This window comes from Hyposmocoma kahamanoa, unplaced genomic scaffold (genome assembly GCF_003589595.1).
Source record: "Hyposmocoma kahamanoa isolate Upper Pololo Valley unplaced genomic scaffold, ASM358959v1 180, whole genome shotgun sequence".
Classification (NCBI taxonomy): Eukaryota; Metazoa; Arthropoda; class Insecta; order Lepidoptera; family Cosmopterigidae; genus Hyposmocoma; species Hyposmocoma kahamanoa.
Genome location: NW_020653711.1, coordinates 4,864,208 through 4,882,031, shown reverse-complemented (window position 1 = coordinate 4,882,031; position 17,824 = coordinate 4,864,208). Strand labels below are relative to the sequence as shown.

The 17,824-nt window shown below is 36.0% G+C and overlaps 1 protein-coding gene across 2 annotated transcripts in view; it reads left to right on the top strand.

Annotated features, from left to right (window-relative positions):
* The window catches only part of LOC113226046 (TWiK family of potassium channels protein 9-like), a 253,117-nt gene extending 237,198 nt beyond the window's left edge, over positions 1–15,919 (top strand). For both annotated transcript variants that reach the window (XM_026458550.1, XM_026458551.1), the window contains 2 exons: positions 13,749–14,534; positions 14,824–15,919. In XM_026458550.1, the coding sequence (XP_026314335.1) occupies positions 13,802–14,534; positions 14,824–15,632 (1,542 nt within the window). In that variant the 5' untranslated portion in view covers positions 13,749–13,801 and the 3' untranslated portion in view covers positions 15,633–15,919. The remainder of the gene's footprint in view (positions 1–13,748; positions 14,535–14,823) is intronic.
* Positions 15,920–17,824: the final 1,905 nt, after the last annotated feature.

Here is a 17,824-nt window from a genome sequence, read left to right as displayed (position 1 = left end):
GGAAAAAGATATTCCATCAAAATATTCGTTAAGATACATTGTCGTCATGGCTCCATAGGAAAAACAAACACAAAAGATTAGCAAACATTAAACAATAAAATATAAACAACCTATTACCTACTAGAAACTGAAAATCATTAAACTATCTACCATAGAATATTTTCAACCTATTCGCTTGCATCAGATCCTACCTACCAGATCTACTCCTATTTACACCTATTCTTCTCACAATATAATTAACTGTACTAAATCGATCTACAACCCTGTACGGCCCTTTAAACAATCTAGCTAACTCTACACTTCTATTGGAAACCCTCCTAGGACAATACCAACGTTACCAAGTCTCCCGGCTGGTACACAATTACTTTTGCCTTCTTATAATTTCGCTTCTGTTTTATCTGCGCCCTCACTATTCGTTCCTTAACCACATCGATCAACGCTGCTTGCTTTAAAATCTTATCTTGCAAGTTCTCCGCAACATTGACACAATTAATCCTCAATTCTATATCTGACGCACATAAGGATTCTCTACCGAACAAAACCATATATGTTGACACCCCGGTACTACTATGTTTACTAGAATTGTTCGCGAAACACACTAATGGTAACATGCTACACCAATTCCTTTGTTCGCCTCCTATATATTTCGCAAACATTCCTAACAGCGTCCTATTAAATCTCTCACACAAACCATTGCACTTCGCGTTGAATGCCATAGTATGCACCATAATCGCTCCAAAATCTCGCACTGTCTCTTCTACCAAGTGAGAAGTAAACACCGATCCTCTATCGCTCAAAACTTCTTTTATTCCGCCATACCTACAAAATATTTCCGACACCAGAAAATCACATATTGTTTCCGCTGTCACCCTGGGTACAGTCCTGCACACCACATACTTTGACAAATATTCGATACTCACAATTATATATTTACTGCCACTATGCGAACGATTTAACGGTTCTAAAATATCAATTCCTACCCGCTCGAAGATTACTATTCATGGGAATCGAGACCAACGGCACAATTATTTAAATTACGTTCCTGATATATCTGACAACTCTTGACATACGCCTCAATTCCCTTTTTCTGCTCCTACTATAAAGTATCTCTGTCTAAATCTTGAAAAAGTTTTAAACAAACCAAAATGTCCACCTGGCCACGCGCTGTCATGCAGTTCTTTTATGCACACTGAAAATAATTCACTCGGAATCACCACTAAATTAACCGTATCTTGATTCACACGACACTTCTTATAAAGGATTCCGCTCTGCAAATAGAAGCCTCGATAATTATCTCCTGTACCAAACCGAATGCAATTAATAATATTCGTACAGAATCCATCCACTTCCTGTTTACTCTGGACATCAATCGCACGCAAAACATACAATCTTAACCCATCCCTCTCTGGTACGCGCTCCACTTTCGACTCTACATCATCCAGCAACAGATTCCTACTCAAGAAATCTGCAATAACATTATTTTTACCCTTACAATAAACAATATCGAAATCCCAACCTTGAATCGACAACACCCATTTCGCTAAGCTTCCGCTCACATCTCTCTTACTTTTTAACCACACAAGTGCCCGATTAATCGGTAACAACCTGAAGACGAAGTCCCCATAAATAACTTTTAAAATAATTCAACGCCTATATAAGTGCTAAACATTCCTTTTCCGTAACAGAATATTTCTTTTCTGCTTCACTTAACTTCCTGGAGGCATAAGTTATAGGCTTCATCTCTTTCATTCCCTGCATCAAACAACATCCAATAGCATATCCACAGCTATCCACACACAACCGCGTCACCTGTTCACTATTCGACGAGAAATGACTCAAAACAAGCGCTTTGCAAATTCGATCTTTTAACACCTCAAATGCCTACTGCGCTTGATTCGACCAAACAAACACCTTGTCCTTTTTCGTCAACTTTGTGATGGAAAGTGCCAGTGTACTTTTTTAAAAATATTATACAGAAGGAAACGTTGGGTCATTTATCAGGCGCCATTTTATTCAGTCATGCGAGCTAAGCAATTTAATACATACCGTAATACAAAATTATCAAATATATTTATTTATCTTTGTTTTGTTATTACGCTTTTTTACTCGTAGTATTTACTGTTATAAATTAAATGAAATATTCTCTCTTTACATTACATTGTCTATTTCAAAAACTTGCACTATAAAAACGTAAAGAAACAGAGCTTCCAAATATGAAACAGAAACTTTTTTATAATATAATAACATATTAGTGTGTCATTTATAAATGTCATTTGTAAGCGATTCTCACTATGTTTTCATTTACTATTATGTAATTTGTTGGCTGAAGAAAATGGTTTACGGTCACTGCTTATTCGTTTACACTTTTTCTAATTCTTAAAAAAACGATGTATAGATATTTACGAGGCATGTAAATAGTTCAAATTATTGTTTTCTTATGCACTAGTAATTAAATAAGCTAGGCAAGGAAGTGGTTTCTTAAGTGGAGACTTCTTAGGGAATAATTAAAGCTATCTATGAAATAATAATGTTGATTTTTTTTTTAAATACGAAGTGACGGGACGCACAAGTCGTGCGCCTGATGTTGAGCTACACGCCTGACCATAACAGTTGCAGTGCCACTCAGGGCTTTAAATCGCAAAGATCTGAGGGGCACTGCGCCAGTCACCCTGAGACATTAGTTGACAAGTCCCGTGTCCCTGTAATTTCACCAGCACCCTTAACTCTTTAAAACCGGAATGCAGTAATGCTGACATAGCGGCAGCATATGGCGGCAGAAATAGATAAGGTGGCAGTACTACCCTGGACGAACTCTTTCACCACGAGCTCTACCGCTGCTATTTTTGAAGTACGAATTCCGAAGTAAAATCATAATTATTTTTTTTAAAGTTAAATGTAAAATGTCATGATGTGTCTTTAAATTAAGATGTAGTTACACAGCATCTTAATAACAAATTGGTCAGAAATTATTCCTTATAATTTACCCTTTCAATTGGCATCATAAAAATATAGGTGTTATTTTCTTAATGCTTTTAAAAATCTCTGAAAGTAGTATTACTTACTTTTAAAAATAAAGTTATATCTATATGAATCAAAATATCCTGTCTACGAAATTCAAAGACCTCTGTGTACCACAGTGTTGGGACCTATTGTATATATAATTATGTACATTTTCTTACAAAGATACAGATAGCGTAGATATATAATAACGTGAGTAAAACCACATCCAACAAAAAACGCAATTCAATTTACTTAAAACTGAAAACTTCTGCGTTTTTTTAAGTAACCATATTGCGTGAAAGTTACGTGAATAAAATATTAATATGAAATAAACATGTAGCTCATTTGCACGGTAATTACAATATTGTAATGAAACGTGTTCCATTATGTTAATAATACGCCTGAACATGATAATTTGCAAACAATCATTGAAATATGTATTGAAAATTCAATTCGTTAAGATAATATTGGCCCCAATCCAATTTGCTGTAAAGAACACTTTAATGGGAGAAAAGCTATTTGGTGAAGAGTAAACGCGTTGTCTTTATTATGAACTCAAATTCAAATTGAAATCATCTTTATTTCACAAGTAAGCAAATCACACTTGAAATACTCCGTAAGGCAGATTTTACTGAGAAGAATGAGCAAGAAACTTTAGGGGTTGCTCTTCATAAATACACATTTGAATGCATTTATCATTTACGAAATTTATTTCAAACATCGAGTATAACTACAAGAAAATAAGTCGATTTATGGGGTTTGAAATAGGGTTCCTAATTATCATATTATTTATTATTCTTTGGTAATTATAATGATAATTTTTTTTTATTTTTTATTTTTTATTGTGACTCGGCAAAATGACTGCACCGCGCCTGATGGAAAGTGCGAATACAGTCCAGAGATGAGAGTAACGGATGGAAAACACAAATATCTTCACTCCGTCACTATCATTTTGCCGGTCTGGCCAAATGCTTCTTCACACTACGTTTGAAGGACCCGATGTTATAGAGGGGAGGGAATACATGCGCCGGGAGTTGGTTCCACAATTTGATGGTTCGGCATAAAAACGAATTGCCAAACTTTTTAGTGCGGGACGGTATTGAACTGACCGTCCATCTGTGGTAACGCAGTCCGGCACGGGTGGTCCGCTGATGGAAAGGAGAGGAAGGGATAAGGTTGAATAACTCTTCAGAGCACTCACCGTGGTACAGGCGATAGAATACGCTAAGAGACGCTATATCTCTGCGAAGCTGTAACGACTCCGCATGCTCAGTTACATGAGGATCGTTGACAACACGGAAGGCGTAGCGCTGCAGTCCATCTAGGGCATCGAGCAAGTACTTGGCAGAGCCGTCCCTAAGGTGCGAACAGTACTCCATGCTGCTTCGGACCTGAGCTTTATACAACAGGTATCGCAGCTCTGGAGTAAAAAATCGGTGCACCTTGTTCAGGATGCCAAGCTTGCGCGACGCATATTACGACGATAATTATCTGAAAGCTATCTATATATCGGATATATTTTTATTTATTTATTTATTTCTCACCACTGTACTTAATATGAACATAATGAAACAAAAGTACTCTAAAAACTATTTTATACGTATACATACTGGGAGACTGATGCTTAAACTAGGCCCAAGGCATGTATTTTAGGACACCGTAATTATATCCGATAATTGTCCATGCTGATTTCTAGTTGTCTTTTCAATTCTTCACTGAAAATGACAAACGAAGTAAACACGAAACAAAATTTTTCGGAAGAGCGATTTACTTTATTTGGACTACTTCTATGATACAAACACGTGATAAGACAGTACTTGCGGTAGAATTTTGTTGTTCCAATTTATTTTTTAAATATCATTAATTATCAAGATATATTTATAAAGATAATTATCGTGATGATTATCATTTCGAACCCTGGTTTGAAACCAATAACCAGCCCATTTTATTTCGGCCATAGTATGTATTTGATACTAAATAATGTATAATAATATATACTTAATAAGCCCGAGAAGGACCAAATAAAACATCTAAAATATTGTGTTCCCAAGGTAGCAAAGACTTACAACGATCCCGGGAAACTTTCTTCTCGTCTTACAAAAGGATTTAGGTATAGACTACAAAACTCCACTGAGTACTACCAGGCAAACTTTCCCCATTCACTGAAAAGAACGTAACCACCAATTTATTCCAAAGAGGTAAAACGATGAGGACACTAATAAACTGGATTACTAAATCAACACAATGAAAATAGACCAACTTCATATCACATTAACACCGCAATCCAAAATTCACATAGAATATGCATATTGTTGCATATTGTTGCAGACAACCCGTATGCCGGACGCGTCATCAAGCCACGTACACAATACACGAACGCTAATGAGCCACGCGCACGGGCGTGGAAACCGGCAAATGACCGGAATTGGCTTCATGCCACTTGATTAGAGGTGAGCTGCGAGGTGTTAAAATAAAAGGGCAGTTCAAGGGTTGTTATGGAGGCGATTAAAAGTGACATTTCGGAATAGATACTACCTTGAAACTCACAGAACAATAAATACAATAAACGTGCTTAGTGGGCGTGACACGTGTGAAAACAGTACACAGAGTTCCGTAAATCTGAGCTCTGTCCGCTATTGTCGCTAAGTATGTTATGGTCGTGTGTGTTATCTTGCGCAAAATGCCTTATTTTGCTACTTAAACTTTGGAGTGCAAAATCGATAGTTGCACCTATAATATTATCCATGTTGGTGTTTCATGTCGTCATTAAGTTTTATTTAATTAAATTTTAATAACTTTTCCATTTTTGTTTTCATCGTAATAGATTTTTTATTATAAGGAACGTAACTAACCCTTACAACGTTGCAATATAGTCGACTTTTTTTGAAGAAAGTATCGTTCGTCGTCTTTCTACATATATTATTCCCGCAGTTATTACAGGATCTAACAAATATGAAATTGTCAATGCATTTACACGTATTCGTGTGGACACAGACCATTAGGCTTATGCTATAGCACCAGGCGCTTTGTAATGAAATCAAATCGATAAACATTGTTTTAAATTGACTACTATAGGCAGCTTTCATTTGAGGTAAAACTGTATTTTTTTTTTAATTCAACGTTTAAGAAATTGTTTAACATAGTCAATAGGAAGAAATGATGCCGTTCCAAGTTAAATAATTAACTTAGGAAACGAAATTTTAAATTAGTCTTGGTTCTGGTTTCGATTAAATTACGTTAGGGTTGGATTCCAGTAGTCAGCACGCGTCAGCATCGCGTTGATACTAGAGGTGTGTTTTATATGGAGTGTCTGATGTGAGCAGTTTGCTAATATGGTCACGCGGCTACAATGATGTTTTGTAGTGCGTAAGGATGTTGTCGCCTGCTTTCGGGCGCTTACACAGACGATCCCGTTCCGAAGTGTGCTTACGTGGCTAAAACAACTCTGGGTCCACGCATCATAGAATAAGTAAATGCAGTACCTAAAATGATCATAATTTTTCAACCAATTTCTTTCAGAATGCGAATGTAAGATTTTACGATGTGGTATTTAAAAAAAAATCTGTATATGAAAAATATATCAATATTATGTTTTGCGGTTATTATAAACGTAGTACTATAAAATAATTCCGTTATGATCACGTCTTCATTTATGTTAAGTTCTATATTTATTAAATTAAGGTGGTTGACAGTACAAAGTTTTCTAAATAAGTACTTATTAATTTTTTGGCTATGTGAGCCTAATAAATATACACTGAAAAAATCAAATTACAAGAAGTTTAATTTACTATGAAACATGGCCTAGCTCATGCCTGTCATTATGCTATAATTTTAAAATGATGTAAAGAAATAACATTTTTTTTTCAAAGTAGCGATGGCGAGAAACTCTACAAATAAGAAATATTATTTAACAAAATTACACGAAGAGGGGGATCATTTAGCAGCAGTAGAGCTCCTTGTGAATGAGTTCGTCCAGGTAAGTACTGCCACCTTACCTATTTCTGCCGCCAAGCAGTAATGTTAGCATTACTGCGTTCCGGTTTAGAAGGGTAAAGGGTGCTGGTGAAATTACAGGCACATGGGACTTGTCAACTTATGTCTCAGTGTTACGGGCGCAAAGGTAATGCCCCTCAGATCTTTGCGATTTAAAGCTCTGGGTGGCACTGCAACTGTTATGGACAGGCATGTAGCTTACCATCAGGCGCACGACTTGTTCATCCCGTCACTTATAACAAAAACGATACGATATTATAAAAAAAAATCAATTCACTATAATGTCGATCGATTTTGGTCACGAGCTGTCCAATATACGAGTTTGTAAGGAGTAACCAGTGTTTCAAAGCTCTTAAACGTGCTTCGGTGTGCAGTGCTTCTGCACGCTAGCGCAGGCCACACCGCGAACGAAGCTAACTTAGCTTAGCTAACGAAGCTAACTTAGCTTAGCTCACGTAGCATGCAAAACTAAGCTAAAAAAATACCTAATAAATAGTGTTACACTATGGATACGTGCGGAGGTGAAGGACAGCAGAAGGGCGAAATATTTTATATAGTTTAGCGGGATCGTTAGGTTAGTTTAGTTTTTTTTTGTACTAACTAGCATTATATTTTTGTAAAAAAAAATGTTACATTAAAAATTTTAAACTGAAATAAAATAAAATCTATGTTTTTAATTAATCTAAATTGTATAAAGTCATTTGTAAAATTGTTAAAATAATAATAATGTCAAAAAATTGTAAAAAATTATAAAATGGTGTAAACCATTGTAAAAAAATCTAATAAAATATTGCGTCAGAATTTAACTAATTATTTCGCCGACGTTGTCCCCTCCGCACTACAGAGGCTTTGTTTTCGCCTTGTTGGCCTGCGCCACTGCTTTCATAATCGCCACACAGAATTCGGCAAATTTCGATCCTGAACGCTTCCCTGTCAGGGCGCTCCATATCGAGGTCGAGAGTTTCTCGTTGACTTCGAATTCGAGCTTCAACCTCTTGGCACCGAATACGGGGCATTTGTTCAGGACTTTTTCGAGCGTCTGTGCGTCATCTGGGGAGCACAAGCATCTAGAGTCATCGCAGCATCTGAATCGATGGAGATACGCAGCGTTCCCGCCGTGGCCAGTCCACGCCTGAGTCAGCCAGTAGGATACGCAAATTTTCCCGACAACTCAGTACGCCTGGCGTATGTCCGGAAAAAACAGCTTGGTGATGCTGCCTTTTGCGGATGCGGAATACTCCTGTTGCCAGGCGTCCAGGGTTCTTCGGGGTATCACCCGTCTGGCGTACGATAGAGGAAATCCGTCGTAGTATGCAACCGTTTTCTTATTAGAGGGCAGCATATTTGGCTAGCTCGTTCGCGCGCTCGTTGTCGACAGTGCCGACGTGAGCGTGCACTCTCCAGAGCTTGACGCTGCTACCCTGCTCGGCCGCCCGCGATAGACTCAACCTGATCTCGTTTACCAGAGGGTGCGTGGATCGCGGGTTCACTATCGCATCCAGGAAGGAACGTGAGTCGCTCAAGATGTCGCACTCCCTGTAGCGAGGATCCTCCATCGTTTAGTTTAGTTAGCTTAGTTCACGGTGTGAACCGAAGTATGAATAGATGCCCCGGCAACGTAAACTAAGCTAACTTGGCTTAGTTCGTGTTGTGGCCTGCGCTTTACAATAGATTAGCGTGGGTGATGAATGATGACCAGAACAATACGGTGCGGTGCATACAAGTAATAGGGTATCGAGTTCTCGGATTTTCGCGATTGTTACACATAGGAAATGGAACTATTTTTTAGTTAACGTCTAGTAGAATCAGCCGTGTTCGTGGGACCTGTAAAGGATCCGAAACTTTGGTTTGCTTAAAAAACAAATATACGCGATTTAAACTGAAACAATAATTTCATTTCGATTGATTTATCGTCAACCAAAATGCGAATGCGTGCTGACAAATGAAACCCAACCCTTACTCTAGTGCTCATAGTATAAACAATTCCCTTGAGTACGACCATTACAACCAGTATCGTTAACGAATGTATTGTATGATATTTAAATTATCTATTGTCTCACTTATTCTCGCATTTGACATTTTATAATCTTGTAAAGTAACCGGTAAATTCTATTCATATTTTAAATCCTTTAGCTTACTAACATTTCTGCTACTATCGTTGTTTCTCTTCGTTTATCTTAGCATTTTATTTGCTGTACACCTGACGTTAGGTCCTTAGGATGTGTTGATATACCACTTCAGATTATGGGCTTCCTTCCCCTGTCGAAGCACTTGAAAAGGGTCCGCTTATTACCTTATTTACTGAAGAGCCACGTCATGTGGACTGTGAGTAAATGGTATCAATTTATACGAACAGCTCTCACGTTGAAAGTTCTTTACTCATAGATACTTACCGTAAGGTATAGATTTATATATCTTAACATAATTGAAACAGAAGTCATTTTTGAAACATCGCGTTCTGAATATTTGCACCAATTCGATAAGAAGTAATATCCTTTTACAATTATGAGCTGGAAGAATAAAAAGTTTTTAAAGCATTGGTCAGCTAAGCAAAGTAATGATCTTTACAATGCCGATGCACAAGCAATACAATACAATATGCTTTATTTTCTCAATAAGGTATAGTTACAGTGTATGAATACATTAAAAATACAATTATTAATTACTAAAAATAAAAATAACAAATAACAAGTGCCTTAGTGAGAGCTGGAGTCTGTACTATGTTGGAAACCTGTGTTACAGATCACCTGGCTCACTCCCAGTGTAATAGAAAACGTGACATAAACTTAATATAAAAATACAAATAAGTTACAAGAGCAATATAATACATTTCTAAATTTAGTTAATTATAAACCAAACGGGATAATTGAAGAATTGTGTTTTATCAACCAACAGTAGTTCTTTTCCATCTCCCATATCGTTAGGCAAATTATCGAAATGTAATCGGTTACTAAAACATAGCTCTTTTCCGGCCCGTGTTAGTGGTTAAAGTGTTTAGACTCAAGATGCTTTCTTCATATATTTTTTTATTTAGTTTAGTGGACGACATGTGGCGCAATCTGGTGTCAGGTAACCGGCCGCGGAACCGCCGTATAAGAAACCCTTCGGCCAAAATTTTTCCTTCATGAAGGTCAACAGATGTTCGGTCGGTACCCTCGCCACAAACGAATTGAAATTCACGTTGTGGCGGGACTTCAACCGCCCGACCCTCAGGTTGTATTTGGTTTTATATCTGATGTACTCCACTATCTCCTCAGACTTCATATAGTAATGCAGCAATTAGCAATCAAAATAGAGTAACTTTTATTTTTGTTAAGCAACAACACTCATGCTTATCATCTTGCTAATATAGATGGCGCTTGAAGTGGTGGTTCAGAAATAAGGGATACTATGGATAATTTTATAAAAAGGGCACCATAATTGAAATTTGAGAGATCTGAAATTACATTTCTCTCAGACACGTTTACATGTGTAAATGCTAAGTATTTCATCAAAATATCAATTTTGCCAGTCCAACGTTTACGAGGTGCGAAAACGAGGCTGAGAGAAAAAAGAAAATAAAAAGATATTTTTTTTTATTCATGACGCGTTACCAACATCCCGTCCGGGAGAAATCGAACTGAGAAGACGTGTCCAGAAAGTAAAATATCATAAACAGAAATTTTGAGTTTGTAAACGATCCCTTTGAGTTGATGAAGGTGCTAAAGCTTTTATTGGTTTTCTAAATACGTCTAATGGTTATTTACATTAAGCTTTTTATATTCAATTACATACTTAAGAAATTCGAGCCAATAAAGCATTTGATAAAAGCATTTTTGTGTGCTATATTTCTAGATTGGTGAAATTATTATACCACAGCCAGAAAAGTATATTGTTGCTACATCAATAAAACTTTATATAGAACTTTAGTTCGATCATGTGGCCGAATTTAGGAGAAGGCTTCAGTGGCTCCCTATCAAGTTGCGCCGTGAGGAGCACGTGCTCAGCTTTCTTTATAATGTTCTTTACGACCCTCGTACTCCACCATACCTTAAGGTTCGTTTTCGCTTCCTCGGGGATGATCACAACCGTGAACTAAGGTCTAAAATGGATAACCTACTGAAGCCTCCTTTCACTCGCTCTGAGTATTACAAAAATTCCTTTACGATTAAGGCTGCAAAATTGTGGAACGATCTCCCATTTGAAGTCCGACATTCTAAGTAGCTGCCCATTTTCAAAACCGGATTGCGTAAATATCTTTTATCACAGTCCTAGTCTACAACGTGTATATTAGTAAGTATAAGTTTATTTAGGTATATTTATTTATATATACATATATCTACGTAGGTATAATATATCATTATTTTTTAAATATTTTATAATTTACTACGTGTCTTTATTTAATTTTTTTTATTTTGTATTTTTTTTAATTTATATAATTTTATATTTTATATTTTTATTTTTTTATATTTGTAAAATTGGCACACTACGTCTCCCGCTCCGATTAGCTTTCCTCTAACTCTAAGGTTGTCTGGAAGAGATCGCTCTTAGCGATAAGACCGCCTTTGCCCACATTAGTTTTAAGTTCTTTATGTACTGTTCTTATTCTTGTGTGTGAGCAATAAAGTGTTTATCTATCTGTTTATCTATCAATAAAACTTTAATCCTTGGGTGCCGACCTCTGTATGTCTGTTAATACCTATGTATTAATGTTTTTACAATCAAACTATGTTGTCAGTGCCACAATTTCATAACGATGATAGATTCTACAGCATTTTTTTGTCAATGTAACAAATTATATTAAAAAAAATCAAACCAGCTTCATCAGCTCATAAGGACTGATGAGTTCTTGTGAGAACAGAAATAAAACAGTCTAATCTGCAGTATAAACTGCCTCCGTGGCCGAACGGTTACCATGCCGGACTGCCACGCAGAGGTCCTAGGTTCAATTCTTGGGCCGAGTTTGTATGACCTACATTTATTTCTTTCGTGAGTTTGGGTGTAATTTGTGGTTGTTTATCTGTGTGTCCATGGCACCCGGGACACTTGGTTTCCCTAGTGCGGAGCTGTGTTGGGTGTGTGCGTTATTATTATTATTATATATTCAAAAGAAAAAAATTTTACGTCGCAATTCACAATTTGCTCAAAATGGGTCAATGCTATCTACCGGATGTTTATGGAACTACGTAATACGCATGATCAAACGTTGTAATATGTTTTACTTTTCCATTTTGGGTGTACGTCGATATAGTAGTGTACAATTTGACAGAAAAAAAATATAAAAAAATACATATAACTTCAAGACTACATTGCTATTAAACGAGGCAAAAATTAGTTATGCATCGTAATTTCCACGGTACTTTTAGTAAGGCAACTTCGATCGTTAATAATTGAATTAATTAATGCCATCACTGCCATTATGCTAACACCATGATACCTAATTGGCGTTGCAACTAGATTTTAGCAGAATAACAAATACTTGTTCTCATAATTGCAATAGAATCTCAAGAGAGTTTCAACGGAACTACAATGACTAACGGTTCCAAGAAAATTAGCAGATTTGGGGCCCCAGTGGATTAGATGAAACTAAACTATACGCGTTAGAAGCTACCTATTTTTATGATGTCTTTTTGAAGACCTATCTTGAATTAATTGTCGACCGCAATTTTTGATTAGGTACTACGAAATTTTTTATACTCTTGTTTAACACAAACCCAAGTGTAATCGACGTGGGGCTTAACATATAAGACAGTATTAGCGTTGAAGTGCTTAGGCGTTATAAATGAAATTAAATTGTATATAAAATTATAATAGTAAATAGAAACTGTAGAAAAATGTATTGAAAAATGAAAACAGAACAGAAGTAAAATACATAACTCAATTTCACTCGAGGTGTGGGTTGTTTCTTGTTTGCATAACATGTCCAGTTCTTATATGCTTCGATATTTTTTTGTTTAATAGCATGTGTGTATTTTAAGTACAACGCCATCTATTAGCGGCAATCAATATTATGTTAAATCAAGCGGAAGGTCCAACACCACACTCTTACCGCATCGGGGCGTATAGCGCCACCTTATTGGAGAAATTATAGTAGGCGCGTTATCGCTCAAGGTCATCGACGCAAGGTCATCGACGCAAGGTCATCGACGCTTGTCAGCGTCTTAAGCATAAAAATAATATTTTATTGCGTTTACAATAAAAAAATAATATTAAAATTAAAATACAAATAATACTATTAGCAGTCTTTCTTTAGTTTTTTCCAGGCACCCGTAAATGAGCAGGTGGAAACTAAATCAGAAATGAATGTAGACGTACTTGCAAATTCTAATATTGATACGTAAAATACATGTAACTCCTTATAAGTACTGAGTACATAAATAAATACACTTAGATAAATATAATACATCAACATATACCCAGATTCACTATATTTAATATAAATATAATACGAGGACAAATTGCATGTGCAGTTAATAAATAAAGCATGGAAATACAAATAACGTATAAACAACACGGTTTATAAAAACATTGGATAACTGATAACAAAAGCTTACGATTACCTTATGTGAAATTGATAGATCTATTCTCGATTAATAATCTTATTCAAAGATTTTATTTATAACGAAAACGAAACTAAACCGAACATTAATCATTTTCATCTGTCATACTACCCCATTTGTCACTTATCCGTCTCCTGGAAGGACTTTGAAAAATTACATCACTCGAGAAGAAAGAAGCATAGTTGTTTCCTAACGGTTTTGTTTTCTTTGTTTCAGATAAGGCAAGAAAAATGACGACGTCGCCAAAGGAAGAAAGGTAACAGTTAAAAATGGACATAGATCATGTGGTGTTGGATAAGGAAGCGATCAGCCGATTCGAACAATACACATTGGCAAAGCCATCGCTAAATGGAGGGATCCCTTTGGACAGATGCCAAGATGCGGAGTCAATGGCATCTAATAGCAGAAAGAGGGCACAAACTCCCAGACAGAAAGTAGTTTGCTGCTTTTGTTTTAAAACAACCAAGTATCGGAGAAAACAATTGATTGTCGGCTCCCTCACTAATGTCGTGATATTTTCTGTTCTGCTAACGTACACTTTTCTTGGTTCATTTATATTCTTGGCTATAGAGGGAGGCACTGAACTACCAGTGAGACCTCGGATATTACCTGATAGACAAAAAATTATTCATAAACTTAGCAATGATAGTAAAATAAACAAGAAGGAAATAGATGATGATGATTACGGGAATTTGACATTATCTGCAAATTACTTTTGGGATGCGAGGAGCCGCGCAGTGGAAAATATTTGGGAGATAACAGTTTCGTTGAACATTTTGTACAGAGAAAACTGGACTCGGTTAGCAGCACAGGAGATACTGAAATTCCAGAATGAACTAGTTCAAAGGGTGACGACGGAAATGGCGTCACATTACGGAGTAAGCTACAAGGAGATGGCTCTTGGAGAATTCGGGGGAAGCGACATAACCAACCATTATGAGGAACACGAATGGAATTTGGCACTTGCATTTTTCTACTCCTTAACCGTGTTAACTACCATTGGTAAGAATCGCGCCTCATATTATTTAAGTCCTCCAATAAAGATAAACAAAAGTCACATTAAATATACAGGAAATTGGCTTTAATTGTGTCAAGAAAACAAAGTTAATCAAAGTTGGTGTATTGTTAATTAGAAGTTATAATAAGCCTTTTACAATAACAATTTTGTCAGACAAGTTTCTAATGTAGGTACGAAGGAAAGAACGTTTTACAATTAAATTAAATTCACTGCCCCTTTTGATAAGATGGTCACACTTATATTCACATAACTAATTTCCGTTTATTTTCGCAGGTTACGGCAATATTGCACCAAGAACAATTTTGGGGAAAGGAGTGACAATTCTCTATGCACTTTTTGGAATTCCTTTGACACTCGTATATTTATCGAGTGTTGGATCATTACTCTCAAAAATGGCAAGAAGCGTCTTCAGCAGAGCGTTGTGTTGTTGCCTGTGTTCAAATTGTGGCTATTGTTGTTATGACGAAAAAAGAATGGCCGAAAAAGAACGTAGGATGAAGTTAAAAAGACAACAGGAAGAAATGTTGAACAGTCAAAACACAAGTAAGACGCCTACTGAAGAATGTTATGTGCTTAAGCCGGACAGTCAAAAAGATTTATCCATATCAGAAAGACCGACGACAAGTACAGCCAAAGATGATGTTATCAGCTGGCCTGACACTGATTCTAAATTGTCAATGCACGGACTTAGTATACTAGCACCTGTATTACTCTGTCTAGCAGCCATTTTTATTTACATTACAATAGGAGCAATAATACTTTTTAAGCTTGACAATATGAGTATCGTTGATGGTTTCTATTTTTGTTTTATGGCCTTAAGCACTATTGGTTTTGGTAGTATAATACCAGGGATGAGTTACACAACTGTTCACAGTGTAAGATATTATACAATCAATTCCACAGTTCTATGGTTTTGTTCTGTATATACTTTAACGGGCTTAGCATTGACCGCCATGTGTTTTGGAGTCATACATGATGAGATAATTTATAGAATAAAACATCAACAGAGAGAGTGGTCTCAGAAAAGCAATACTGTGAATGATGAAGTAAATTTGAATGATCCATTTTATATGAATTCCTGACAAATGTATAACAAGACAAAGTCAGAGAATTTGTATAGTATAATGGAGGATAATACAGTAGAGCGTAGTAGAATTGAAATTGACAATAGAGAGGTAGTTCTTAGTATAGATGATATAGCAGGAATGGAAGGGAACGTTGAATTTCCTCCACCACCACCTGAAGAAGAAATCGTTGCTATAGTTACTAAAAAAGAGCCAAAAGGTGGGTTCGGTAACATGGTAGCGTATAATGCATTGCCAGAAATGCTTGAACATGTTAATACTACATAATCATTTACTTAACGATGTGTATAAATTGTAAGAAATTTCATATTTTCCTTTTGTTTTAGCTATATATGGTTATTCAACTAACTCCTTAATTTGTAATAAATTGCGCAAAGTTCTTTATTCTGTAGAGTTCTGCGGCTTTTGTCACAGTAATAAATTTCATTTTTAAGGCATTTTGACCACGTGGAATGCAAAACTGAAACACTAAACACATTAACTCCTATTTACTGCCTGTAGAGTTTTTTTCATAATTTCAAATTTAAATTTTTCATAAGATATAGCTGTGTACATTTGTAAATATCTATTGTAAATTTTTGTACAAAATTATAATTAGTAAAAAAGGGATGTGTAACATCTTTTATCTAAAATCTATTTGTCAAACTGTTATTAATATCAAGAAAAATGTATCTGTAACAATTTTCATGTGAATAGTTTCTTTGTAAAAATTATCAGTTTAATAAAAAATAAGATAAAGATAATTTGCTTACTTTTATTCTACCAATTATAAAACTATGTATGGGGTAGGAAGGTTGTATTTGTTGTAACATTTTGTTTAAGAAATATTAGAAAATCATTATGGTATTTATATTACAGCAAAATGAATTATTAGCCCTGATAAGGCTTATTACGTGTAAATGGTAACGAAAACGCCTAAATATGATATGGAAAAATATATTTTCGTGTTTACTGGACTTGATATGAAATAAACCTTGCGACAATGCCCTATGCTACTTTCAAAACAAAGGTAGAATTTCTCAAGAACAATAGAAAGGTGCTGTCAAATATTTGAAGGTAAAGTCAATGTCAACAATCTTACGTCCCAAATCGAAGACCCGCTTGGTAAAGGATGCATAGAAACGTTGATATATTTATGCCAGTGTTGTAATATTGTCGATAGTTTTTCGATACCATAAATTAATATTGGAGATTAGCAAAGGATATTAAAACAAAGGTTTTCTCTTTAGATTATTAGATTAGCTCATATCATACTCACATCTGTAAGTATGTATTAGGGTTGTCTACACAGAATCCGTCGGTATATCTCCTACCATAAAAGCAGCTGTGATGCAGACGAAAAAACAAGGTAAGCTTGGGCAATTACAGAAAAAGGAGTCATAACGCCTTAAGGGTCATTTGCGACACAATATATTAAAGATGTTTCCTTTGTGTTACAATAATTTGTACACGGAGGTAACCATTTTGCATAAAGTTGACGATTGAAGTATTGATAGAATGATAAATTAAGGCATAGCAAACACGACAATAATATATTCATTAACTGTTGTTTCTTGTGCAGTAAAGCGTGCATTCCTTTATTATTTTAGATACTTAGATACAGAGTTTTAAATACTGAACTAATAATAAAGAATTCTTTTTTTTTTGGTACCAAGTGACGGGACGAACAAGCCTGGTGTCCCTTACGACATGCCTGCCCATCAGTGCCACTCCGAGCTTTGAATCGCAATCTTAGATCTGAAGGGCACTGCCACTGTGCCCGTCATCTTGACACATAAGTTGACAAGTCCCGGGTGCCTGTAATTTTACCAGCACCTTTCCCTTTCAACTTTACCTTTGAGTATTACTGCTTGGTAGCAGAAATAGGCAAGGTGGCAGTACTTCCCTGGACGAACGCTTTCACAAGGAACTCGACTGCTACTAAAAACCTATACGTGTAATTACAAAAGCAATTTTAATAAGTGTGTGTTGTTTGGCCCAACAAATGATCAGTCTATTTCGTTACAATTGCAAGCGTTGTTTATTGTTCATTATCATAAATTCATCCCCCCCCCCCGTCCTTTACGGTGCACATTTAATAGCCCTAACTAAAAAGGATGGCGGCGTCAGGCCGATTGTCGTAGGTAGCACATTGAAACGCCTCGCATCAAAATTATGCACTCGGCAAATCTCTCGCAACCTCAGTATTA